This window comes from Macaca thibetana, chromosome 8, assembly GCF_024542745.1.
Source record: "Macaca thibetana thibetana isolate TM-01 chromosome 8, ASM2454274v1, whole genome shotgun sequence".
Classification (NCBI taxonomy): domain Eukaryota; kingdom Metazoa; phylum Chordata; class Mammalia; order Primates; family Cercopithecidae; genus Macaca; species Macaca thibetana.
Window position 1 is genome coordinate 20,973,996 of NC_065585.1, and position 27,415 is coordinate 21,001,410.

The window sequence follows — 27,415 nt, forward strand, 5'->3', positions numbered from 1 at the left end:
CGTATTTTATAATTCTCATTGCAGATATCTTTCACCCTCCCTGGTTAGCTGTATTCCAAGGTATTTTATTCTTTTGTGGCTATTGTGAATGAGATTGCATTCTTGATTTGGCTATCAGCTTGAATGTTGTTGGTATATAGATATGTTACTAATTTTTGTATGTTGACTTTGTATCCTAAAACTTAGCTGAACTTATTAAATCTAGGAGCTTTTGGGCAGAAACTATGGAGTATTCTAAGTATAGAATCATGTCATCTGCAAACAGATAGTTTGACTTCCTCTCTTCCTATTTGGATGACTTTTATTTCTTCCTCTTGTCCGATTGCTCTGGCTAGGACTTGCAGTACTGTGTTGAATAGGAGTTGTGAGAGTGGAAATCCTTGTCTTGTTCTAGTTCTCAAAGGGAATGCTTCCAGCTTTTCCCCAGGGTATGATTTTGGCTGTGAATTTTTCATAAATGGCTCTTATTTGAGGTATGTTCCTTCAATGCCTAGTTTGAATGTTTTTAGCATACAGGGGTGTTGAATTTTACTTAAGCTTTTCCTGCATCTATTGATATGATCATGTGGTTTTTGTTTTTAGATCTGTTTATGTGATGAATTACATTTATTGATTTGCATGTATTAGACCAACCTTGCATTCCAGGCATAAAGATTATTTGATTGTGGTGGGTTAGCTTTTTGATATGCTGCTGGATTCAGTTTGCTAGTATTTTGCTGAGAATTTTTGCATCTATGTTCATTAGGGGTATGCGCCTGAAGTTTTCTTTTTTTGTTGCATGTCTGCCAGGTTTGGGTATCAAGATGATGCTGGTCTCATGAAATGTGTTAGGAAGGAGTCCCTTCTCAATTTTTTGGAATAGTTTTAGTAGAAATGGTACCAGGTCTTCTTTGTACATCTGGTAAAATTTGTCTGTGAATCCATCTGGTCCTGGGCTTTTTCTGGTTGGTAGGCTTTTTTATTACTGATTCAATTTTGGAACTCATTATTGGTCTGTAAAATGCTTCAATCTTGGGAGATTATACATTTCTGGGAATTTATCCATTTTTTCTAGGTTTTCTAGTTTGTATGCATAGAGATATTTGTAGTAGTCTCAGAGTATTTTGTATTTTTGTGGGATTGGTTGCAGTGTCCCCTTTGTCATTTCTGATTATGTTTATTTAGATCTTTACTTTATTAGTCTAGCTAGTGGTCTACAAATCTTATTTATTCTTTCAAAAATCAAACTCCTCAATTTGTTGATCTTTTGTATGGTTTTTCATGTCTCATTTTTCTACAGTTCAGCTCTAGTTTTGATTACTTATTGTCTTCTCACAGTTTCAGGTTGTTTTGCTCTAGTTTTTCTAGTTCCTTTAGGTGAAATGTTGGTTGTTAATTTGAGATTTTTCTAACTTTTTGATGTGGGCATTTAACGTTATAAACATCCCTCTTAACATTGCCTTAGCTATGTCCTAGAGATTCTGGTATGTTGTATCTTTGTTCTCACTAGTTTCAAAGAATTTCTTGATTTCCACCCTAATTTCATTGTCTAACCAAAAGTCATTTGGGAGCAGGTTGTTTACTTTCCATGAAATTGTATGGTTCTGTGTGATTTTCTTAGTACTGATTTCTGTTTTTATTGTGCTGTGATCTAAGAGTGTTCAATATGATTTGGGATTTTTTGAATTTTCTGAGATTGTTTTATGGTTGATGTGTGGTCAATTTTAGAGTATGTTCCATATGCAGATGAGAAGAATGTATATTTTGTTGGTTTTGGGTGAAGAGTTCTGTAGATCTCTGTTAGGCCCATTTGGTCAAATGTTGAGTTCAGGTACTGAATATCTTTGTTCGATGCCTCGACGATCTGTCAAATACTCTTAGTGAAGGGTTGAAGTCTCTCACTATTATTATATGGTTCTTTAGGTTTCTTCATATATCTCTAAGAATTTGCTTTATGAATATAGGGTCTCCTGTGTTGGGTGCATATATACTTAGCATAGTTAGGTGGTCTTGTTAAATTGAACCCTTCACCACTATGTAATGTCTTTGTCTCTTTTGATCATTGTTGGTTTAAAGTCTGTTTGGTCTGAAATTAGAATAGCAATTCCTGCCTTTTTCTTTTTTCTGTTTTCTGTTTGCTTGGTGCATTTTTCTCCATCCCTTTACCTTTAGCCTATGGGTTGTGTTACATGTCAGGTGAGTCTCTTGTATATAGCATACAGTTGGGTCTTGCTTCTTTATCCAACTTGCTACTCTATGCCTTTTAATTGGGGCATTTATTAATAGCTTGTTTATAGTCAAGGTTAATATTGATATGTACAAGTTTTTTTTTTTGTTTTTTTTTTTTGTTTTTTGTTTTTTGTTTTTGAGACAGAGTCTTGCTCTGTCACCCGGGCTGGAGTGCAGTGGCCGGATCTCGGCTCACTGCAAGCTCTGCCTCCCGGGTTCGCGCCATTCTCCTGCCTCAGCCTCCCGAGTAGCTGGGACTACAGGTGCCCGCCACCTTGCCCGGCTAGTTTTTTGTATTTATTTTTAGTAGAGACGGGGTTTCACCATGTTAGCCAGGATGGTCTCGATCTCCTGACCTCGTGATCCGCCCGTCTCGGCCTCCCAAAGTGCTGGGATTACAGGCTTGAGCCACCGTGCCCAGCCAATATGTACAAGTTTTATTCTGTCATGTTGTTAGCTGTTTATTATATCAACTTGCTTGTGTGGTTGCTTTATAGTGTCAGTGATCTATGTACTTAAGTGTGTTTTCTTGGTAGCCAGTAACAATCTTTCCTTTCCATATTTAGAACTCCCTTAAGGACCTCTTGTAAGACAAATCTGATGGTAACAAATTCTCTTAGTATTTGCTCGTCTGAGAAGGATCTTATTTCTCCTTTTCTTATGAAGCTTAGTTTGGCCAGATATGAAATTTTTGGTTGGAATTTCTTTTCTTTAACAATGCTGAATATAGGCCCTGAATCTCATCTGGCTTGTAGGATTTTTACTGAAAGGTCTGCTGTTAGCTCAATGGGATTTCCTCTGTAGGTGACTTGTTCCTTCTCTCTAGCTTCCTTTAATATTTTTTCTTTCACTTCAACTTTGAATAATCTGATGACCATGTGTCTTGGGGATGGTCATCTTGTATAGTAAGTATCTCACAGGGGTTCTTTGCATTTCCTGAATGTTGGCCTCTCTAGCAACATTTTCATGGATACTATCCTCAAATATGTTTTCCAAGTTGCTTGCTTTCTCACCCTCTTTTTCAGGGATACTAATGAATCATAGATTTTAGTCTCTTTATGCAGTCCCATATATCTAGGAGGATTTGTTTATTCTTCTTTATTGGTTTTCCCTTACTTTTGTTTGACTGAGTTATTTTGGAGAACTGATCTTTGAGCTCTGAGATTCCTTCTTCAGCTTGGTCAAGTCTGCTGTTAATACTTGCAACCATATGGCAAAATTCTTGAACTGAGTTTTTCAGCTCTAGTAATTCAAATTGTTCTTTCTTAAAATGGCCATTTTGTCTTTCATCTCCTGTACTGTTTTATTGTATTCCTTAGATTCCTTGGATTGGTGTTTGACTTTCTCCTGAATGTCTTCAATTTATGACACTTCAGCCACTTCAACCTGGTTAAGAACCATTACTGGGGAACTAGTGCTGTTTGGAGGCAAGAAGACACTATGGCTGTTTGAGTTGCCAGAGTTCTTGTACTGATTCTTTCTCATCTGCATGGGCTGATGCCTCTGTCTTTGAAGTTGCTGTCCTTTGTATGGGTTTTTTTTTTTTTTTTTTTAAACCTTCTTTGATGCCTTTGGGGGTTTGATTGTGGTATAAGGTGGGTTCAGTCAACTGACTTTTGAGTCTAGTCCACTGCTGAGTCTTGGAGCCCCCTCTAATTAGTGTCACATTTCTTTTGTTGGGGGTTCTGGTTCATGGGGCTCCCTCAAGTAGAGGCTGCAATTGGCAGATAGGCTGTATGCCTGCTGGGTCATCCCTAATCTTCTGTCTGAGTGCTTCCCAGGGAAACACAGTGTCACGCCCACCTGCAGAGTCCAAACAGAAGTGGGACTGTGGGCTGCAAGCTGTAGTGAGTGTGGCCTGTCTGGTTACGATAGGTGGGGATAGCTGGAGTTGCCTGTCCTGTCATCCAGGTATTTCTGGGATGACAGGAGGCTGTTCCCCTCAGCAAATTCAGTCAGAAGTAGGACTCCTGGGCTGAGAGCACTATCAGGTGTGGTTCACGTGGCTATGAGAGGTAGAGGTAGGTGGAGTCACTCAACCCACTGTTTGGCTGTCTCTCAGAACAACAGGAGGCTGTATCTGCTGGCTACGTTCAGACAGAAGCAAGACCACTTGGTTGGAAGCTCTAGCAGCCCTTGCCCACCTGGCTACCAATGGCAGGGGTGGGTGGGGTTGCCCATCCTGCCATCCAGGTGCTTCTCAGGACAATAGGAGGCTGCACCTGCCAGCTGAGTTCACATAGAAGTGGGACCACTGGGCTGGAAGTCCTAACAGCCATTGCCTGCCTGGCCACCAGGGGTAGGTGAGGCCCCCCACTCTGCCATCCGGGCGCTTCCTGGAATGACAAGAGGCTGTGCCCGCAACTGAATTCAAGTGGAAGTGAGACCACTGGGCTGGAATCTCTAGCAGGCATTGCCCTCCTGGGCTACCAGTGGCAGGGGTGGGTAGGGTCACCCACTGGCCGAGTTCACACAGAAGTAGGCTGCTGGACTGGAAGCTGGTGCTGAGTCTTGTCTGGTGAGAGTGGGCAGAGCAATCCTACTGCTCTCAGGCACTGTGACTGCAGCCTCTACTGGGGCCATGACACCAGTGCTGGTCTGCTGCAGAACTCAAGACTTGTAGAGGTCCCGTTAGACTCAAGAGTTTCTCCTGCAAAACATGCAAGTGGCTCTTTGTCTCAGTTTAGAAGCGTGGTTGGAGAGGGTATGCTAGGGTGCCAGGGGGATTTTCCTATTCCCAGTTTTGCATAGATCCCTGTGAAGAGTGTGAATCCCTCAGGAGACTCTCACTCACTCACCCTTTCCCATGATGGAGAGGTTCTTCCAGCTCTGCACTGAGCCAAGACAGGCTGGTACCCAGCTTCCCTCTTCTCTGCTCTCTGTGTTCCCCTGCTGTTTTGATGGATCCTGATGTGTTTCTTAGATGATCAGCCTGCAGAGTCAGCATTCACTAGCCCTTTCGTTTCCTCTCCATGACAGCAGTGCACATGAGCTGCTTCTAGTTTGCCATCTTGACCCAACTCCCTTAAACCTCTTTTCTTGATAAATTACCCAGTCTCAGGAATTTCTCTATAGTAATGCAAGAACAGACTATCACATAGTGTCTGGAGGAGATATTTGCGTACCTATGTTTATAGCCACATTATTTACAATAGCAAAAAGGTGAAAGCAATTCAAGTGCCCATGAATGGATAAACAAAATGTGGTGTATATACATACACAATGGAATTTTATTCAGCTTTTAAAAGGGGAGAAATTCTCATACATGCTACAACATAGATGAACCCTGAAGATAGTATACTAAGTTAAAGTCACAAAAGAACAAATACTATATTAGTCGAATTCATACAGAAAGTAGAATGACTGTTTCCAGGGGCTACGGGGAGGGAGAAATGGGGGGTTACAGGTACAAATTTTCAGTCTTACAATATGAAAACAGTTCTAGAGATAGACGGCAATGATGGCTGCATGACAGTGTGAATATACTTAATGTCATAGAACTGTACATGGCCAAGTACAGTGGCTCACACCTGTAATCCCAGCACTTAGGGAGGCAGAGTCAGGAGGATAGCTTGAGCCCAGGAGTTCTAGACCTGCCCAGGCAATATAGTGAGACCCCATTCTCCATGCGGCGGGGGGGCGGGGAAAGGAAAAAAAAAAAAAACCCTGTACTTGTAAAAAATAGTTAAACTGGTAAATTATGTGTTATGTATATTATACACAAATTAAAAGTAAATTTTAAAAGTTAAAGATGAAGTTTAAGGAGAAGCTCAGGAAATAAAAGAGATAACTTTTACTTGAAGATTCTAACTGTTTGGCTTGGTCCACCAGTGCAAAGGTGTTCCCTGACATGAAATTCTCCATGGACTTTAGCTCTAACTTGAAGAGAAATGTCATCACAAAGGGGCCTAGTGTTACCTGGTCCTTTATTGATCTGAGGTGAAGCAATCAGACAAGGTACTGGAAGGAAGTGGCTCCATTTCTGTAAGGTCAAGGAAAGCTTCTTTATGTCAGCTGGGATTTGATTCAGTTGTGTATAACACCAACACCCCCAAATAACTTTGGCTTTAGAAAGACAGAGGTTTATTTGGCTTTCACATAGAAAACTCCAGAGACACACCAACTAGAAATGGCTTGGTGACTGTACAATCAATGTGACCCCAGCTATCACACCACAGTTCAGATGGGATGAAGGAGGAAGAAGAAATGCATGGAGAGCCTGCCACTGAGTGAACTCCCTTTAATGAGATTTCTTAAAAGCCCTCCCCAGTGATCTCTGCTTGCATAGCCTTGGCTACCCCTAATAGCAAGAGATTGAAAATATGTGCTTTTAGTTCAGCACATTCTCCCCCAACTACAGCTGGAATTCTACCAAGGAGGAGGGAGAAATGCATGTTTATTATGCAGCTAGCAGTGTCTGGGGCGATCGATACCTCCTTCTTTGTCTGTTTCTTCACACAACTAATTTCCAAGTTGTATGCCTGGCTGTGGGGAGCTCAGTTAAGTGTCTGCACTCCGGAGTTTGTTTTCTGCACTGGGAATGGGGAGATTCTCACTAGAAGATGTGTCAAATTTGAAAAAAAAAAAAAAAATTTAAAGGTCTAGGGTAGTATGAATGAGAGATGCCCATTACATTCTCTAACCATCAAATGATGTAGTTAAGGTAAAAAGAGAGGCTCAAAACATGCCCCATAGTGTCGTGTAAAACACATTTGAGATGTTTCAGCGGTGCTAGATCAACCCCTAACACATGAATGAACCTCAAAAAATCACTGAGGAATTTTCTGCCTGAGACAACCCTACCCACCTTAAATCAACCATCAGGCAGCCTCTTAGGAAGGAAAGAGCCAAGGAGCAGAAGGTGGGCTTGGGTCTTAGATCTGTTCCAAATGAACGGGTGATCTGGAGGTTCCTGTAGCTGTTTCCTCTCTACAAAATGGGGTTGTTGGGAGAATTCATGAGAAAATGTATGTATTACTTTGTAATCTATAAGAGCACTGAAGGAATATTAGTTGTCTGTTGCTTAGATAGTAAGCGATTATTAATTTAAATACCTATGATATAGAAGACAATACACTAGATACTTTATAATAATGTTCCTCTACCTCTGTCCCCAGTCATTACCACCACTGCACATGCCCAGCCTACACAATCCTGTAAGATGGGTGTTATCTTCATTTTATGCATCAGGAGCATGAGATTCAGAGCCATTGAATAACTCGCTCAAGGTCATGCAGCTAGTAAGTGGCTACGCCTAAGTTTCAATGGCATTCTCTCTGTTTCCAAAGCCCATTTTCTTTGTGCTAGTACAATGATGCAGAAACCACACAATGCTTCAGAAAAAATGTACTTTTCTCAAATTGCCCTTTATAAACTAGGGAGAGCAAAGAATGTAAAGAAACTACTGCTGCGTTAAAGGTAAAGCTGAACTTAAGAGGTTTATAGGGCTCTCCTGAGGCTGGGATGTGGGAAGAAGTGGCAGAGTCCTGTCACATCTGCTCAGAAAGCACCTTATCCACTGTGCTCTCCAGGATTTAATCAGGGAAGGACAGGAGGGATCCTTCCCTTTTTTTTCTGAGATAATTGTCACTTGAGAAGTTGAACAGCAAGTGAAAACATCTTGTTCTGAGAGAAAAGTGTCTGTGGAGCCTTTCCTTTCACACACCATAATCATCAACTTTCAAACTCCAACTTTCAAAGCTCCACTGAAATGGCTTCCAAATTGGACTGAATTATCATGTCTGGGAGATATTCAATGTGGTAGACGAATAACATCTCCCTCTGCCCCCCCACCAAAAAAAAAAAAAAAAAGCCCACGTCCTAAACCTTTGAATGTTCCTTTATATGACAAAGTGTCTCCACTGCAGATGTGATTAAGGACCTTGTAATGGGGGAGATTATCCTGGATTATAGAGGGGGAGTCAATATTATCACATGGGCCTTAAAAGAAATAACAACTTAAGCTGGACATGGTGGCTCATGCCTGTAATCCCAGCCCTTTGGGAGGCTGAGACAGGCAGATCACTTGAGGTCAGCAGTTCGAGACCGGACTGGCCAATATGGTGAAACATCTCTACTAAAAATACAAAAATTAGCTGGGCATGGTGGTTGGTGCCTGCAATTCCAGCTACCTGGGAGTCTGAGACAGAATTGCTTGAGCCCCGGATGTGGAGGTTGCAGTGAGCCAAGATCGCACCACTGCACTCCAGCCTGGGCAACAAAGTGAGACCCTGTCTCAAAATAAAAAAATAAAATAACAGCTTAAAATATAAGAAGCATTAAAAAAAAAAAACAAGAACTTTTTCAGGTGCAGTCAGATGAGATGTGACTACAGAAGAAAGGCACAGAGAGATGCTGGAATGTTGCTGGCTTTGAAAATGGAGAAAGGGGGCCCGGAACCCAGAAATGCAGGCCGTCTCTAGAAGCTGACAAAGGCCAGGACACAGCCTCTCCCCTAGAGCCTCCAAAGGGAAGGCAGCCCTGCCAGCATCTTGAGTTTAGCTCAGTGAGACCCATGGTGGACTTCTGACCCACAGAACTGTAAGACAGTAAATCTGTATTACTTTAGTCGACTGAGTTTGTTGTAATCCGCTACAGAAAGCAATAGAAAACTAACGCATTCAGGATAATTTCTGGTTGCAAAGTTTCTTAGTCTGTGTAGCAGAACATTTCTGAAAGATCTGATCCTTTTTTCTTGCTGTCCATTTCCAATTAATAACCCTGTTGATTCTGCCTGTAGAAATAATACATGTGACATACGCTACTACCTTTGAGGACTGGCTTTGTGCCAGACTCTTGCTATATACTTTCTGTACATTTTTTTCCATCTTTACACCAACGTTTGCCAAGCAGGTAATACCTCCTTTTTATCAGATGAGGAAATTGAGACTCTGGGAGGCTAAGTGACCTGCCCAGGGAGAAATGGTGGAGCCAGCATCCAAACTCCCTGTCCTATCTGGCAGGCACCTCTGGGAGGAACGTCATCAACATTCTGGAACCTGGCTTTCCCTCTCCGTCCTCACAGCCATGGTCCTGGCATAGGTTCTTATATCCTGCTGAAGTGGCGTTGACGTTGTCTGTCTGGGGTAATACCCGAGGTTGGTTGCCTCATACCAAGGAAATTAAGAATGCAGACACACAAGGAGTGAGTTTAAGAACAGAAGTTTAATAGGCGAAAGAGAAAAGCTCCCTTGTGCAGAGGGAAGAGGTTTGGAATGGATCTCTTGGTTCCCAGTGCTACGTGGTTGGTTTTATAGATGAGCCTGAAGCAGTGTCTGATTTACATAGTGCGCAGAGGATTGGTTGGACCAGGCATTTCATTTACATAGTGCACACAGAAGCTGGCAGCTCCACCCTAACCTTTTATTATGCAAATGGGTTCTCTACCTGGCTGGCGCCATGTTGCCTGCTTCTTTACTGCACACAGGATGACAAAGAAAAGGCGGGAGCCTCCATGTCCAACATACCTGGCTTCCAGGTACTCCTTTTCTATTGGCACAGCTGCTGGCATTTACCTATGGAAACTTCCAGCTTGCTTATCTAGGTTTGTAGCTTGATTTTTCAGGCTGCTTTCTGTTAGAAAAAAAATTATTCTGGGGGCTGATTTTTATTAAAAGCAACTTCCACTGAGAACTCTCTTACCCTCATTATCTGCTTAAATAATTTCTTTTTGGCTCCTCTGTCACTGCCAGGGTTATGTCTCGTGAGTCCTAAGATGTCTCCCACCTCAATTGTCCCTGACGGTTTGTTATGCACAGAAGGCAGAACAACTTGTTGAAATCACAGACCTGTTCTTGCCACTTCTCTGCTTAAACCCTCCCAGGGTTCCCCACTTTATGTCGCATAAATCCAACCTTCTTAGCATGGCATTCAAAATCCTTCACAATCCAGCTCTGAGTTCAGTCCACCCCTTCAAACTCTCCATGCTACAGACCCATCAACATGCTAGCCTTGCACCAGAATATGCCATGGACGTTTCCTCACCATATATATGAACCTCTTCACATGCCAGACTAGGAAACTGTGGATCAGAGATGTGAAGGTACTGCCCTAGGTCACATAGTTTGTATGAAACAGAGTCAACACTAGATCCAAGTTCCCCATTAGACCACCCTGGAGCCTTAAAGATACAATCTCTGATCCCTCCACTTCCCTCCTCTACTGCCATTACTGAGTGAACCCAGCCACCCTCTTGTGGGGAGGGCTACTGATCTGTTTTCCATATGGAATTGAAATCTAACTTACCTCTCCACTGCTTAAAATTCTTCAATAGTTATCCATTGCCCTTAAAATAAAGACCCAAACCCTTAAGGATATGGCCCTTGCATGACTTTCCAGCTCCATCTCAGGACCCTCTGCATCTCACTATGACGCCCTTTCAGACTCCTCTGTGTGCCTTGCACCCTCCCACCATGGGGCCTTTGCACATGTCGTCATCTGTCTCAGAGCTCTTCTTTCCATCTCTTCTTCTGTCATCTCTCTTCAGCCATCTCTTTCCCAGGATGCCTCTCTGATGCCAGACTGGGTGCAGGCCCCCTGTAAGGTGTTCTTTCTCTGCTCCCAGTATTTTGTTTCTGTTTAGTCCATCAGTCTGTAATGATCTATGCGTGTGGTTGTTTTATGTCTTCTCTCCATCAAGCTCTGTGTTCCATGAGTTTGAACAAGGACTTTATCTGTTCACTTTTGTATCCCCAGTGCTGATTATAGCACCTGCAGTGGATAGAACTCAATAATTATCTGTTAAATGACTAAGCACCAAATGGCCCCAGCTGTGAAGTAGATCTTGTAATTTCCGTGTATGTGTCTTATAAAGGAAAGAGCAAGAGGGGTACCAGTGTTTCAACCTCTGGTGACACAGAACTGGATATCCCATCTTGTGGGGTGGTGGTGGTGGTGGTGGTGGTGGTGGTTGTGGTGGTTATTGCTGGTATTAATTTTGTTTTGCTTTGTTTGGGGGAAAAAGATTCAAATGTTGTAAAATACATAAATAAAACCTTTCTGAAACAGATTTAAACTGTAAGAAAACTCTAAGCTGTCAAATGAATAAATTTAAATTAATCTTATTTAAGAACACAAGTAGGAACTCATGACAACTTCTTGGGAAATGGGCTTAAAAAAAAAAAACAACACTGTAATATCTTTAGCACCAGGGCTGCACAATTAGGCATGGAACATTATTTAATTTTTACATGCAGGACAGGCATATGCAATAAACTATGTATAGAATACCAGACATAGCTGATTCCAAAATTATCATTGCTTTCCACTGCTTCTCACACATTTCTTAAGATGCCATCTGATCTGAAAGTGTTTCAAATACTGCTCCAGGCTTTTAGCATTTGGATGTCTTTTGACATCAAAGGAGAGTTAATGAGCTCTGTTTAACTTACAAGGATTTTAAACTTTTAGCTTTTTAGTATGAATTGGAAAAATGTACATTTTGTCAAGAATTTACCTGTCATCTTCCTGTCCACAATCCAGCAGAAAGTAGAATACCTTACTTTCACATTTATCCTAAAATAATGCTGTTCTCCTTGTCAACATCACCAGAGGTGTAGTCATACTTTTTCCTAAACCTCATCCATGAAATACATTCCTTATCTGGTGCCTCTCTTGGATGACCCATAATTTGAAGATAAAATATCGTGGGGAGCTACTGTTTGTCCTATCTCTGCCATATCCCCACTGTCCAGCACATAGGAGACACTCGGTGAATATTTTTAAATGGACACATAAGTTTATTAAGCTTTTTACATGAAAAATAATACCTTTTTATTTTAGAAGTTTTAGGAGAAATAGACAAAGTAAAAAAGATGATACTAAAAGATAATCATTAATATTTTGGCATATTCTTCCTGACATTTTTTGCTATGCATGTATATATATATTTTCTTTTTACAACATGCTATACATACAGTTTTCTAGCCTGTATATTTTCCTACTTACAATGTATTCAATGTATATATTCCATGCCATCAAATATTTTTAACTACACCATTAATTATGGCTGTGCAATATTGCACAGTAAAAATGAATGACAGTTTGTGTAACCAATCCCACTAGAAAACATTGCCAATGCAGTAAATGTTCTATTTCAGCATTTGGGGAAAACAGGGCCTTATGGTTACTAGTGAGTATCTAGGGCCAGAATTCAGTGAAAAAGGCTTAAGTCCAAAATCACACAGAACATGCTTTTAGTCTTCCTTTGATGGACCAGGAACATTCTAAAAATGGCTTTCTATATAGAAGTAAATGTTACCCTTTAGAAGACATCTGTGCTAGACTGTCAAACAAAACAGTAGCCCTGGTGTTTCTGGTGTCAAGAGGGGAACTCCAGCCTAGCCTCCCAACACCAACAAATGACTCTTGCTGATAGAAAAAAGAAATGGTTGTCATATTGATTTGCATACGAGGCGGAAAATTGTGCATGGGAATTGAGACTAAATATTCCAATTCTTCTGTTTCCTTATTATATCTGAGAAAACTGCGCCTCATTTCAAGTCCCTGCCTTAGGTAGGGTGGCAGATTTCTGTGTTATGAAGAGCAGAGGTTTACTTTCGAGAAACACTGACCCCATTTGACAAGTGCGTAGGATATCATTTCTAAGACTGGTTTTGAAATTAGTTTGTGCTTAAGCAGCTGGGTGTGGTGGCTCCTGCCTGTAATCCTAGCACTTTGGGAGGCCAAGGTAGTCAGATCACTTGAGGCCAGGAGTTCAAGACTAGCCTGGCCAACCTGGTGGCCATCTCTACTAAAAATGCAAAAAAAAAAAAAAAAAAAAAAAAAAAAAAACAGGTGTGGTGGCAAGTGCCTGTAATCCCAGTTTCTTGGGAGACTGAGGCATGAGAATTGCTTGAACCCAGGAAGTGGAGATTGCAGTGAGCCAAGATCGTGCCACTGTACTCGAGCCTGGGCGAAGAGTGTAAGACTCTGTCTCAAATAAAATAAAAATTTGTGCTTAAGATTCATGATGAAATCTGGCACATATGGTAGTCAGGCTAAGTGCTGAATAGTGCCAGGGATGGCCATTCATATCATGGTCTATGGGAACACCATACTTGGTGGACCTTGTATATCTGACAAAAGAGAATTCCTGCTGGTGGCATGGAGCTGCCCCTGATCCATCCACGCAATTATATTTCATATATCTTACAACATATTAAAAAGTTCCCATCTGGAAACTGCCACAGAGCATAAATCAAAATAGTTTCTCCAGAGCCAACTACTACTATTGAACATGTTCCGCAAGTGGTGACTTTAATAGAAAATCCACAACATCTCGTCTCTAGATGGAAATTTCAACAATAAGGTATTTTAGATGATTTATATGACATTGTCTGCAAGCCAGTTTCACAGCCTAAGTGAATGTGTTCTGTAAACTATAAGGATTACACAAGGTTAAGATATAAGGGACAGGTTCAATGTCTAGTAATTTGTTATAATATTTTCAGTTTGTTTGCTCTAAAATTTTATTTTTATATTTTTCCGATACAGAGTCTTACTCTGTCACCAAGGCTGGAGTGCAGTGGCACGATCTCGGCTCACGGCAACCTCTGCCTCCCGAGTGGCTGGGATTATAGGTGCGTGCCACCATGCCTGACAATTTTTGTATTTTTAGTATAGAAGGGGTTTCACTATGTTGGCCAACCTGGTCTTGAACTCCTGGCCTCAAGTGATCCACTTGCCTCAGCCTCCCAAAGTGCTGGGATTATAGGCGTGAGCCACCACAACTGGCCTAAATTTTTATTTAAAATAAAGTACTTCTAATAAAATCTCTGACCCAGAACTAAACCTCTCAGGATATAAGCAATTACATAAAGATAACATTGATCTAAGTTAATTTGAGGTCACTGTTGATTACCATGAGGTGAAAGTGCCTTATTTCATGCTGCCCAAGGGATAAAACATGCCTTATGTCTCATAAGTTTGAAACCTGGAGGCGGGGGTTGGAGCAGGGAGAAAATGTTTCTTTTCCATCTCTTCCAAGAAGGGTTGATCTGTCCCCTTAGCACTCAGCACAGTGCCATGCGTTTGACATGTTCTTAGAAGCTCCCAGATGAGGAAGAGAGGATTAGTATATGGGGAGGATCTGGGTCCTCCATGATCCTCTATGAGCCCACAACGATCCTTCGGCTGATGGCTCCTGGCAAGGTGTAGATGAAAAGGACCAGGAAGATGATGAGGATGATCAGAATGAAAGCAATGATGATGTACTTTTTGTAATTCTTCCAGATGAGGTGGTACAGGCACTTAAAGGGGCTCATGAACCAGGAAAAGGAGGTGTCTGGGCGGCTGAGGGGGAAGGAAGAGAAAATCAAAAAGGGGGGTCATCCTGTCAACACTCAGAGTGCTTAAGACACCCAGGAAATGTTTCTGACTCCCACTTTCTGAGGACCCATAGGGAGAGGCCTGAAGATGGGAGAAGAGCATGTGACCTGAAGCAGGAGCAGCCTGACATTGTATGATGAGGATTCCTGTACCATGGTTAAAGGCCGATGTGGAGCAGAGAGCAAGAGTCCAGTTAGAATCCAGCCCAAGGCCCCATCACCCTCCATCTGTCCCACCTACCAGCTCAAATCCCACCTTTTCTATGAAGTCTTTCCTGACAGCCTCAGACCCCAGTGATTCCCTTCACTTCAAGTTCCTAACTCTTTCATCGCTTGACTCACCCTCTTTTGAAACTACGGAGTCTTCTACACTCTAACAACTATTTTATGAATGCGTTATTTTCCCCAAATAGATCAAAAGCTCCTGGAAGGCATAGTTTATGTCTTATATTTCTTCTTATATTTAGCTTTTTCTTCAAAAAGCTACACAGGTTGGAAGGCACCGATTGACTGCCTCCTGGCTTCCTGGGTATCTCACAGGACTGCTCTAATGAAGTGCCCATATCAGACAGCAGTGAGGACTGCAAAGGCCCCTTCCCATTTCTGATGTTCCCACTCACAACTCCACTCACTTGGGCTTGGCCAGGGGCTCTGGCTCCTTTCGGGCTTTTCCAACAGGATTTTTCTCAGCTTCTTCTGCTGTAACTAGGTGGAACTCAGCTTCAACCTTGCCCTGCAAAAAGATGCAAAAGCTTTTGTTTCTAGTCACAAAGACCCACGGGGCCAATGGCAACCTTCTAGAAGTGTTACCAAGTTGGAGAATTCCAGAAAGTATTTTGATTATCCTGCTGCTTTATTTTGATAAATATTGTTGCTTTTTTGGTCCTGGGAGAAGCCATTTTTATGATGAACAGCAAAAGCCTAGGAATGATGTTTCAAGATTTGTGGAAGGAAAGCGTCCCATGTGTCCACACAGACACACAAGCCCAGTCACATGTACTACTCTTCTTGTAGACACTTGATATTTGAAGAAATATTGCAGTAATTAGAAAGGGGACTAATTGAGTGGCAGACCCTTTTGAATCTGATACAGTCTGTCTTCTCTGTCAATTCTCAAGAGGAAATTGATGACAGTGATCCCACATTTGCTGAATGGTGTTTCTTTTCTGTCATTCTTCATTCTTTTTGTTGTCCCCACTAGTGATTTTAGGGTTATCCTTTTATTACAGCACTCCCTCCCTCTTCCCCTGTTCTCTCAATAAGAAATGGCCTATTTTATTTGAAAATTGTGAGTAATGTGTTTCTTTAGAACACTATGCCACAGTTCTCGGCAGGGACATATGTCTTGATTTATCAAAGGATGAGATAGGACCCCCACAAAAGTTAGCCATTCTCCTTTGTTCACTAATTCATTCAGCACTTTTGGGGATCCTTTGTATGCCATGCATTGCTCTAGGCACTAGAGACTTAATGATTAAGAAAAACAGAACTTCTGATCTCCTGGAGCTCCTATTCTTGGTGACAGAGACTCTCATTTCTCCTGCCTCTTTTGGTTTTGTGCATTGAAATTCAAGATGATAGGAGGGAGGCAGAGCTGGTAGGAGTGAAACATTTTATTACACACGATTGCTGATAAAGCTTCTTCCTCTGAATCACACATGAACTGGGCATTACTTGACTTTACAGACATTATTGATTTCTTACCCCAATACAAAAGTCTAAGATTCCGATGAGCCAGTGGTCTTGTGTTAACTTACCCATTCACCCTAAAAAGGCCAGGACTTCTTCACAAGTAGGTTTGGTTCCTGGCAGCCATTAAAATATAATCATGGGAGATGTAAGAAAGATATAGAATACATATGGGGTAAGGTTGCGGGGCAGGAAAAGAGAGGGAGTGGCATGGCTGCCTGAATTAATAAAGAAGTGCAGTGGACTTTTATTACCAGTGAAATCATGAGTTAAAATCTAGATGGTCTCATTCATCCTTTGAATGGAACCCTGGCCCAACTCAGAGTAGCATTAAATGTCCTATGATCTAGAAATGTTTTGTGAAAACATGTATATATGTAGTCTCTCATTCCTGTTGAGAAATCTTAGCCCCATAGGCAATGACTTGCACATATAGGCATTCAGAAAATATTTGAAAACTGTGGGGAAAAAAATATAAAGCTTCTATTGATTTGAATTTCTCCTTTAAACATTCATCAATAGTAGAGTAATAATATGTATAACTGTAATTGTAGTGCTTTACTGATTGCTCACTTTGCCCCAGGTTGGTTTGTTCTATCATTTATCTGTCTCCCTTGTGTAGATACAGAAATGAAACCACAGAGATCAAATAACTTTTCCAAGGTCACACAGGCAACAAGCCAACCAACTGGAATTTGAACCCAGGTCTGTATGATACCAAAGCTCATACTCTTTCCATTATAGCAGGCTGCCTTCCAACTTATTCATCTAATTGCCAGAAAATTGGACTAGAAGGTTTATAAGAGCCTGCCTAACTCTAACATGAGATGACTCCATAATTGTCTTCATGATCACCATCCAATGGCACTTGTCTTCTTGAGTCTCAGTTTTCTGATCTGTCAAATGGCCAGATGCTTTCTAGAGCTATGTGGTTCTAACTTCTAGGATTGATGAAAGGCAGAGTTAAGGACTTGATGGCTGGGAGAGACTCAAGAAATAAGTCCAAAACTCATGGAGAAATGGCGTCCAATATACAAAACAGACTTATTTCCAGAGATCATTCACAGGTAACTTAAGCTCCGCTGAGCAGAATATTATGCACTAGGAACTTCATCCACTTCCTCTAATTTGAAGTAGAGTCAGCTTAAGAGGAGCTAACCAATTGCTAGGATCCAGAATGCTTGGAAGAGAGAAGAGAAATCGACAGAGAGTAAGTTAGGGCCACAGTTAGAGGATCGCAGTTGCCCCTTTGTTCTCTACTCTTAATAACAATAAACTCAACTCTGGCACTTTATAACTTGCATGGTGTTTTATGCATGCATTAGCTCATTTAACCTTTTGGGCAATCTGACAAACTATACGGCATTTTTATTGCCATTTTACAACCAAGGAAACCAAGGCTTGGTGATGTTTGCTAACTGATGTTAAAAAACCCGGATTCGCACCAAGGTCCTTTGATGCCAAACTCCATTCCTTTGCCACTTTACGTGTCTAAATGGCACTTTGTTCTGGAAGAAAAAAGTAGGCTATTTATGTAACAATGAATAAATGTGCCGTTTCTGAACTATTCAGGAGGAACCCCATACATAATTGCTGTCATTGCTCTGGCATTAGTATATGCTTTTGATCTCTATCTGTGGGTTGGCTTTGGATAGCTTGATATTATAGCATAGCATGGCATAGCGTGGCATAGGACAACACAAATAGTCAAGTGAATAGGACTTGTGAATAGACAGATCCGCATTTGAAACCAGGCTCTGCAATTTACTAGCTGTGTGATCTTGGGTAAGTCACCTGCCCTCTTTAAGTCTCACTATACTGAGGCTATTAACAGCATGTACCCTATAAGGTTGCTTTGAAAAATAAATGAAATAACACATATGCAGTGCTTAGCCTAGGGCTTGTTAACTAGAAAGCCTTTAACTATGGTAGTTGTTAACTTCAATACTATTTCATCAACAGAAACATGCAGTTTAACAGAAAACATCTTCTGCCCATAAAGAAAATACCAGAAAAGTCCCACAGGCCCAGATTCCTATAGGAAAACAAATGCAAAGAAAAAGGAGGCAGAGAATATTAAATTACTTCTGCCCTAGAGATAGGAGTCATTTGTTATCATCATGAAGAGCCTTGCGCCAGCTCCACCACCCTGCTAGAAAGGTCACAATGCATCTATCAGGCATTGGGAAGGCTGCAGGGGAAAGGTGTTTACTGACAGCTTCGATAAATGCCGTGGCTCTGGGTATCGCTCCACACACAGGTTTCCTGTCCTGTTTCAACCATCAGCATCCAGCTCAGCACCAAGGAGAGGTCATAAGCTAATAATATCCTCTAAATGTAATTTAAAATCAGAGTTAGTAAAAATAGACAGTCTGAGAGACTATCTACTAGCCTAATGATATTTGTGGATGGGAGACAGTAAGAAAAGATCCTTGAGAAGCCTGGATTTGTCATATCACATATACAATTGATGTGCCAAACTGCACCGTGCCTACAGGAGGGATGCCTTCAGAGGCTGAGAAGTGATTGCATTTGGAATGGACATGCCTTCAGCAATGATTATTGCTTATGAAAACACACCCCTGACTGGAATTACGTGAGGCATTCTCATATGTTAATGGAGGAAAGTATGCTGGCAAAATCTTTTAGGAAAAGGAATATATATATACACACACACACATTGCATATATACATTATATATGTATACGTGTATTTATGTGTATAGTTATATCCACATACATGTGTGTACATACATAAGATATATGACCACAAAAATACAGTTGTATACACATATACACAGGTATACAACTACGTGTGTGTGTATATTATATGTAGTTGTATACACATATATACACGCATACAACTATGTGTGTATTATATGGTCATACATAATCTTATATGCTGAATGTAGGAATTCCATTTCTGGGTAACTATGTTAAGGAAATAATTCAAAACTCAGAAAAAGTGTTATGTACAAAGCACAGTCATTATTCTTTTGGATGTTCAAATTGCCCTATTTGCTCCACTGAGATGTCCCAGACTCATTTTGGATTTTATCTGCCATAGACCTGGAGTCAGCCATTTCCCCAAAGATCCCTGTTTTTTGTTTCTTTGGTTCGTTGGTTTTCAGTAGGAGCTGATGTGTAGAAACCAGGATCTAGGTGCTAGGAGTCGTCTTTGCTACTGGGTGACTTTAATTCTAGATTCTTCAGTGGATAGAACTTACAATGCATTTGTTAAAAATCCATGAATCCATAGTGATAACAGTAACAACAAAAGCAAGAGAAAATCATTAGAGATGGCTCTTATACCAACTCTGAATTGTAAAATTTGGTTACTAAGCGATAGAATTATGTATTTACCCTGTCTTTTTTAGGAGTAGGGGAGGAGGATGACTGATTCATTTCCAATTGATGAGGGAAAGCTCTTTTTAACAGATAAATGCCAACCAATAAATACATTCTTTCAAATGATAGTAGATAGGTAAATAGATCGATACATAGCTTAGACAGACAGATGTAAGGAAGGGTTAGAAAAATTATTTTATAAAACCAATGAAATAATTAAGATCGCCAGTAGTTATTAAAGCCTTTGGGTAGAGCAGAACAGGAATTCCCCATAGCACCACGTTACCCATCAGTTGTCTGCTAACTGCAAAGGGGAAAATGTGCCTTTACAGTGAAGAGATCTTGTATTTACCAACATAGTCAAGTGAGCAAACAGCATCACTAATATGAGACCATCTGATAGCATGTGCCTCCTGGCATGATCCGCTATGGAGTAAACAGCATCACCTGTTAAACAACTTGATACATGCTGTCATATCTAACTTACACTTCACAGGAAATACAGAGGATAGAGAATAAGATAAGCAATATGATGAGAAAACAAGCAGATAAAGCAAGCCTAGTCTCATTAAATAGTCAACATGAGGGGAAAATGTCAGAAGATTGTTTTAAAATAGACCAAAGAGATATAATAATGAAAAGCAATACATAAACCATGATTGAGTCTTGTTTTGAAAATGAAACAGCTATATAAGACATTTTGGGGCCAATAGGGTATTCTTTTTCTAGATGGAGACACGAATATGGTATGGATATCAGATTACATTAGGGAATCATTATTTACTTATATGTGGTGACAGCATTGTGGTTATGTAGGAGAGGGTCTATATTCCTGAGATGCATGCTGAAGTATTTAGGGGTAGAGTGTCAGAATGTCTGCAGCTTAAATTGTTCAGTCAAAAAATAGGCATATATACATACACACAAATACTCAAATATACTTCATATATCGATGGAGTATACGCAAATATATTGACAAAATAAATATGGCAAAATATTAGCAAGTGTTGAACTTTGGTGGTGGAGCTATGGCTGATCATTGTTCCATTTCAACTTTTCTGTGTGCTCACATTTTTTAAATGAATAAATGTTGAGGACAAACACAATGATTAAACTGGCATTTTTATTTTGAGAATATAGAGTTAATAATATTGCTAGTATAATGCAGAGGAATGCTCATAAGAAAACTGAGTGGAACGAAATGAAGAAGGCACTATTTTAAGTATGGAATGATTATGCATAGAGAAAATATTAGGAATAACCACCCCATTAGCAAGAGTTTTCTTTAGATGGTATACATATGTGTGCTATTTTTTCTACCTTTTGTGCTTTTCAGATTTCCTATACATGCACATTATACACCCTATCTTAAAAAGAATCTTTATATAAAAATATCTCCCTCCTCTGCTCCTATCTGATCTTGCTAAATATTATTTAAATGATCTATCTCCCACCCTCCCCAGCTAAGTTGTGGACTTCAGGATGCTAGGAATTTATCTCATTCACTGCTGAATCTTTAGAACATAACATATAAGTATGTAGCCATAATAGATGCTGACAGCTGTTTTTCACACCAAACTGGAAGCACAGAAATCTCCCTTTGAGTTTTAGTTGTTGATGTACCGGGGATGCGATTTACCTTGGCTGTCTGTCAGTTTGTGGGATTAACTTGCAAAAGACATTTTTTGATCTTTATCTATTAAAAGAGTGATTTATTTAAAGGTTGCTTTGAGTAGGATGACTTGGGATAAGGCATATAAAATGCATAGTGCAATGTGCTTCACGAAGAACATGGTCGTAGATATTCCCTTTCTTTCTCCCAAGGGTCCCCATTCCTCAGCAATGCCGTGGAGCTGTTTTTCACTTACTATGAGGACAGCCACATTCCACATTCCACACTAGAAGCTGTGTGGTCTAAATGTCTAAATGATGCTGCTGGGGGGCACTGATAAGCAGCTTTAAAAATAAATCTGGCAGGTGTCCATGGCCATAAACAAACTCTCTCTTGCTTGCCAGGAACTAAAACCAGACAGCAATGTTCGGATACTGGCTTCAAAGAACGGAAGGAGAGGGCACACAGAGTTGGAATTAGAGAATGTCTAGGATGGGCATGCATGTTGGAGGCACCCAGTCTAACTTAGTGATTTTACACACATGGAAACAGAAGTGCCCCCAGGAATGGCAGGAGTTTTCCATTACACCATTTACTCTGGACCACCTAACTTGCTACTCCATTAGGAGAAAGTTATTTTCTTAATATGGTTATTGATTACTTAAGGAGGAAAGAGTGTCAGAGGCATTTGAACCAAAGCAACTCCATCTTGAATAGGAGCTGGGTACAATGGAGCTGAGACCTACGAGGCTGCACTCCTGACGGTTAAGGCATTCTAAGTCACAGGATGAGACTGAAGGTCAGCACAAGATACAGGTCATAAAGACCTTGCTGATAAAACAGGTTGCAGTAAAGAAGCCAGCCAAAACCCACCAGAACCAACGATCAGAGGACAAGAGTGACCTCTGGTCATCATCACTGCTACACTCCCACCAGCGAGCACCATGATAGCTTACAAATGCCATGGTAATGTCAGGAAGTTACCCTCTATGGTCTACAAAGGGAAGGCATGAATCCACCCCTGTTTAGCATATCATCAAGAAATAACCGTAAAAATGGGCAACTAGCAGTCCTCAGGGCTGCTCTGTCTATGGAGTTGCCATTCTTTTATTCCTTTACTTTCTTAATAAACTTGCTTTCTCTTTACAGACTTGCCCTGAATTCCTTCTTGCCCAAGATCCAGGAGCCCTCTCTTGGGGTCTGGACTGGGACCCCTTTCCTGTAACAAGAAGACAGGGGTAGCTGGAATACATCCCTTCTGCAGGCCAAAGCAGGGCTTTCAGGACCAGGTTCCATGCTGCTCCTAGCCTTGGCCAGGCTCTGACCATGGGCCACTGGTATGCATGAAAATGAAGTCGATTCTTCTTTTCCCTTTAGGAGGTGTAAGGGCAAATAAAAATAAAAAATGAGAGGCTTAGTTCTCCCTGTTGAAAATCGGAAGAGATTTCCTTCCCCCTTTTCTCTTAAAGCATTTACGTTAGAGAAATTGTAAGCACTTTCTCTTTTCTTTGAAATGTATATAAATTGTTTTGAAAGCTTTTTTTTTTTCATTATTTAAAAAAATGAAAGCTGATAGGCCTTTTGTCTTTAACACCCAGGAACGTCTTTTTCAAGGATCTGAGAACCATCTCCTTGAAATGTAAACATCAAGAGAATAGCACCCTATACCCCAGTATCTCTGAGAGGGTAGGAGGCTAACTTTGGTGAGCACTTTGCCCCAATTTGCAAAACTACCTCCTGTCATAAAGATTTGAGAAGATTGACTAAATGACACTGCTGGGGGGGCACTGATAACAGATTTAAAAATAAATATGTTTAAAAAATCTCTGGCAGGTGGCAAAAAGATTTGAGAAGTTTGTTTTTCCTTTGGGTAAAACTAATCAAGTAAGATAAATGGTCACCTCAATGACCATGTGAATCTAGAACAATGTGTGACAAATGGGGCTGTGAAGTCCTCTTATTTGAGAACTAGTTATCATTTCTCCCGAAAATACGTATGTAATGGGTGATTGCTGCTCAGCTATATAAAAGGATGAAATTTCTGTCTCCGCAATCTCTCAGCAGGTTGCTTTTAATGACTACTCAATGATAAAACTTCATTAGCTTTTGAGTTGGGAAACTTTGTTCTAAATTGTATTTCCCCCAAAAATATCACTTCAGACTTCACCTCTATGGTGAAGATTGCTGGTGACCCCAGGACAGGTTGGACGTCCCTTCTGTTTCTATGACCCTCTGCCAGAAAAGGAAGTATGGCACAGTGGTTAGGACTCAAGAGTGTAGGGGTGAACTGCTTGTGTTTGAATCTCATCCTCCCTGAGTAGCTGTGTGACATGAGGCAAGTTACTTAAGCTCTTAGTGCCTCAGCTTCCTTATCTATAAAACTGGGATTGATTATATATGTTTTCAGGGGGTTTTAGCAGATAAATGAATTAATATACATTCAGTGTTTTATGCTGTGGAAATCAACAAAGATCACCAAGATAAGAACAAACAGAGGCTATTTATTTAGAGCTGCCCTCACTTAGGTTTGTCAGAGACTCAAAAATAGGGAGAGAGGAAGATTTATCACAAGAAAAGGGAAGTCATCGGATGTGTTCTGACTGAAAGGTGCTCGTGTGGGGAAACTGGAAGCAGGCTAAGTAGGGGGCTGTCATATGTGATTAGTTAGGGGAACATATTTGGAAGGAGGGGCACCAATTAGGGAAGCTTGCAGTCATTGCCCAAGCTCTGACGGTTTGGGGCTCGTTGCTGCAGAGGTTGTAGCTTTATTGTCACGTGTGGTCTGACCACTGCTGTTTGTATGTTCAGTCTTTCAGAACAGGTTCTGGTAGTCAGTTCCTATTGGTAACACTTGTTACTAGGACAGTCAGACAAGAGAAGCAACCGGCAACTGTTCTGTCTTCTCAAGACAGCAGCTCCTTGGGGGCAAGAGCTGCATCCTATTCATCTTTGCATTCAGGATATCCTACCAAAGCCCTGCCCAGAGGAGGCTCACTGTAACTGTTGAAAAATGAACTACTGAAGGAGCAACATGATCATCTAGACTCAGGGGAAAACTACGTTGATAGAAATGAAGAGCATTTAATTAGAAGCCCCTATCCTTAGTATAGAAGGTGATACAAGAGTTAAGAAGAAATCACTTAGGCAGGTAGTAAGGGTATGGGAGTCCTCGGTAAGGCCTTTCTCTTTAACAAAGAGCAGCCTGTAAAATCGAACTGCAGGCAGAGACAAGCGAGCTGGAAGCTTGCACGGTGAATGCTGTCAGGGACTAGACATGTTCAAGATGGCGGTCTCATCTTCCCTTCCCTCAGCCACGTGTACAGTAAAGAACAGACTGGTGCCAATCAACTGGAAAGCCTATTTGCATAATAAGATTAGGGTGGGGCGACCAGTTTTCCTGGGCCCTGTGTAAACGTCATATGTGATTGAACCAATGTGTGAGCCCTATGTAAATCAGACACCACCTTCTCCAGCCTGCCTATAAAATCTGCTGCAGTCTGCCACCTCCCCACCTTTTTGGACGGGTCTCTCTCTCTCAAGGAACTCCTCTCCTTTCTTCTGTCTATTAAACTTTCCACTCCTTAACCCATTCACACATGTCCATATCCTGAATTTTTTCTCAGCATGAGACAACGAACCCCCAGACAACAGAGCCATTTCAAATCTTTAAAACAATCTCCTGTGAAAATTCATTATCATGGCCAATTCATCAGGAGAATCATTTATAAAGTAGTTAAGAGTATGTTGCTAGAGGTTCTATTCCTTCCCCTCCCCGGCCCCCTTTCTTTTTCTTTTCTTTCCTTTTTTTCTATAGAGACAGGGACTCCCTATGTTGCCCAGGCTGGAATGCAAAGGCGTGATTATAGCTCACTGCAACCTTGAACTCCTGGGCTCAAGGGATCCTATTTCCTCAGCCTCCTGAGTAGCTGGGACTATAGGTAGGTACCACCATTCCTGGCAAATTTTAAAAATTTTTTGGAGAGATGGGGTGTCACTGTGTTACCCAGGCTGGTCTCCAACTCTCAGGCTCAAGATGTCCTCCTACTCCAAAGTGCTGGGATTACAGGTATGAGCTACCACACCCAGCCCCTTCTTTTTTCTTACATTTACCAAAAGTGTAACCCCTAAGGATTAGATGTTAACATTGACTAAGATATTTAGGTATTTTGAGTTTGAGGCATTTCCCTCATCTTGGGGCCCAGAAGGAGGTGGGAGCAGGGACTGGTCAAAACAGTTTACTGCTGAGTAAATTTTCGCTCAAGCGAAAATCTGATATTTATTGAACACTTAGTATGTTCCAGGCACACAGATTCTATCTCATTTCATGGTTATGACAGCTCATGAGGTACATACTTTAATTTTCTCAATCTTTACAGCTAAGAAAACTGAGGTTCATGGTAAAGTTCAGACAGCTGGTAAATAATGGAGCCAGGCTTTGGACCCAAGATGGTTTTTCTTATTTCTTAAAGGATGGAATCCAGGAGTCAGTGTTTGTTATTATTACAGACAAGGTCTCACTCTGTTGCCCAGGGTAGACTTGAGCTCCTGGGCTCCAGGGATCCTCCTGCCTCAGCATCGCAAGTAGCTGAGACTACAAGTGTGTGCCACTGTGCTTGGCCCCAGTTAGCCTTGAATGCATTGCTTATCTGCTGACCTGGCGCCGTTCTAGGGTGGAATCCACCCCTCTCATTATTACTGATTGCAATCCCTAGGACAATCCAGAAAGCTTTGAAATTTTTAACACAGACATGCATTTTTTGATGCACATAAGTCCTCTGTGGGATCTTAAATTATAAAATGTGCATGTCCTCATAAAAGAGGCTTCTCTTTTATGATAGGACTGTAAGAGGTGATCTGGCCCCAGTGGCTCTGTTAGGTTTTCCCTCATGAGACAAAGAGGAATCTTCAAATAGAGGGATCTTCAAATGGACCCTCCAAAGCACAAAAGCAGAAAAACTCTGCATTGAGTCAATCAAACTAGACAGTAAATTTCCCACATAAATGTCTCACTTAAGTGAGAACATTACAGTCATTACAAAACTACTCAACAAATGAATTTAAATCACTATAATAACCTGACATACCTAGGCTCTGGCAAGGCAAGGACAGCATGGACAGAAGGTGAAAAATCATGGAAATTGCCACTACTCTGGTACCTAGCAGGTGGGGCTCAGATCATAAGCTCAAATGCTTCTACAGATCTTAATACAGTCTAGGAAAACAGACTGCCACAGCCCAAAGGTTCATCCATGCGCCACTGTGTAATATTCAATCCAAATCTTTTGATCCCCTTGCCATTAAAATCTACCTGTCTTCTGTCATTTCTTTATTCCTCTCTGGCTTCTAAACCGACACTCAGATAATCATATAAATCAATGTGTACTAATATGTTCATTTTCAAAGAACATTTACTGAGCACTTCTTATGTGCCTAGTACACTAAACAGAAGAAAACCTTATAATCTCTTTATAGTAGGGTCAATTAATTATTCTTGAATTAATTCATTCGTTCAATAAATATTTGAGTATTATGTGCTGTGTACATTAGACACTGAAAATTAAGAAAGGGAACGGAAAGCAAAAACATACTTTTTGGACTTAAATTGCTGACAGTAGAAGAACCATGAAGTCCACGGACAACTTCAAATAGTGTGTCAAGAGATACATGTAGGGAAGTAGAAGGCAAGCCCACCCAGGCTGAGGATACCCAGGAAGGCATCTCAGAGGGACAACTGCTAAAAAGAATCTCCAAATATTTAAGGACTAGGAGTTTTCTCAGGGAAAGGGGCTAAGGCAATCCAGGCAGAAGAACCAGTCCACAGACCAGACAAGCAAGAGTCCGGGAAGGGTTTGAGATGGTTGAGAGGGGAGCAGTGAGAGATGAAACTGGTGGGGGTTCTAGAGAGTCTACACTAACCTGCTCCTCATTCACTGGACAATCCACGTTCATCTACTTCTGTCTTCACCATTCCACTAACATTGCTTTTAAAAAACTGAGATAAAATTCATATATCATAACGTTCATTCTGGTTTTGTTTTTTGGTTTTTTGAGACGGAGTCTCGCTCTGTTGCCCAGGCTAGAGTGCAGTGGTGCGATCTCGGCTCACTGAAAGCTCTGCTTCCCAGGTTCACACCATTCTCCTGCCTCAGCCTCCTGAGTAGCGCCTGCCACCATGCCCGACTAATTTTTTGTATTTTTAGTAGAGACGGGGTTTCACCAAGTTCACTCTTTTA

At 41.1% G+C, this 27,415-nt stretch overlaps 2 protein-coding genes across 9 annotated transcripts in view; both read right to left on the reverse strand.

The window, feature by feature from the left end:
- NDUFB9 (NADH:ubiquinone oxidoreductase subunit B9) overlaps positions 1–27,415 on the reverse strand; it is a 576,062-nt gene that overhangs the window by 413,246 nt on the left and 135,401 nt on the right. The window contains exon 1 of one of the 8 annotated variants that reach the window (XM_050801729.1): positions 22,634–22,637. The exons of the other annotated variants lie outside the window; for them this stretch is intronic. The gene's annotated coding sequence lies outside the window, so the exon portion shown is untranslated. Of the gene's footprint in view, positions 1–22,633; positions 22,638–27,415 lie in introns of those variants that run through there. 8 annotated transcript variants of the gene reach the window in all.
- Positions 13,336–27,415, reverse strand: part of FER1L6 (fer-1 like family member 6) — a 286,778-nt gene continuing 272,698 nt past the window's right edge. The window contains exons 40-41 of the mRNA XM_050801779.1: positions 15,167–15,267; positions 13,336–14,499 (exon numbers count right to left, since the gene is read on the reverse strand). Of these exons, the coding sequence (XP_050657736.1) occupies positions 14,316–14,499; positions 15,167–15,267 (285 nt within the window). The 3' untranslated portion in view covers positions 13,336–14,315. The remainder of the gene's footprint in view (positions 14,500–15,166; positions 15,268–27,415) is intronic.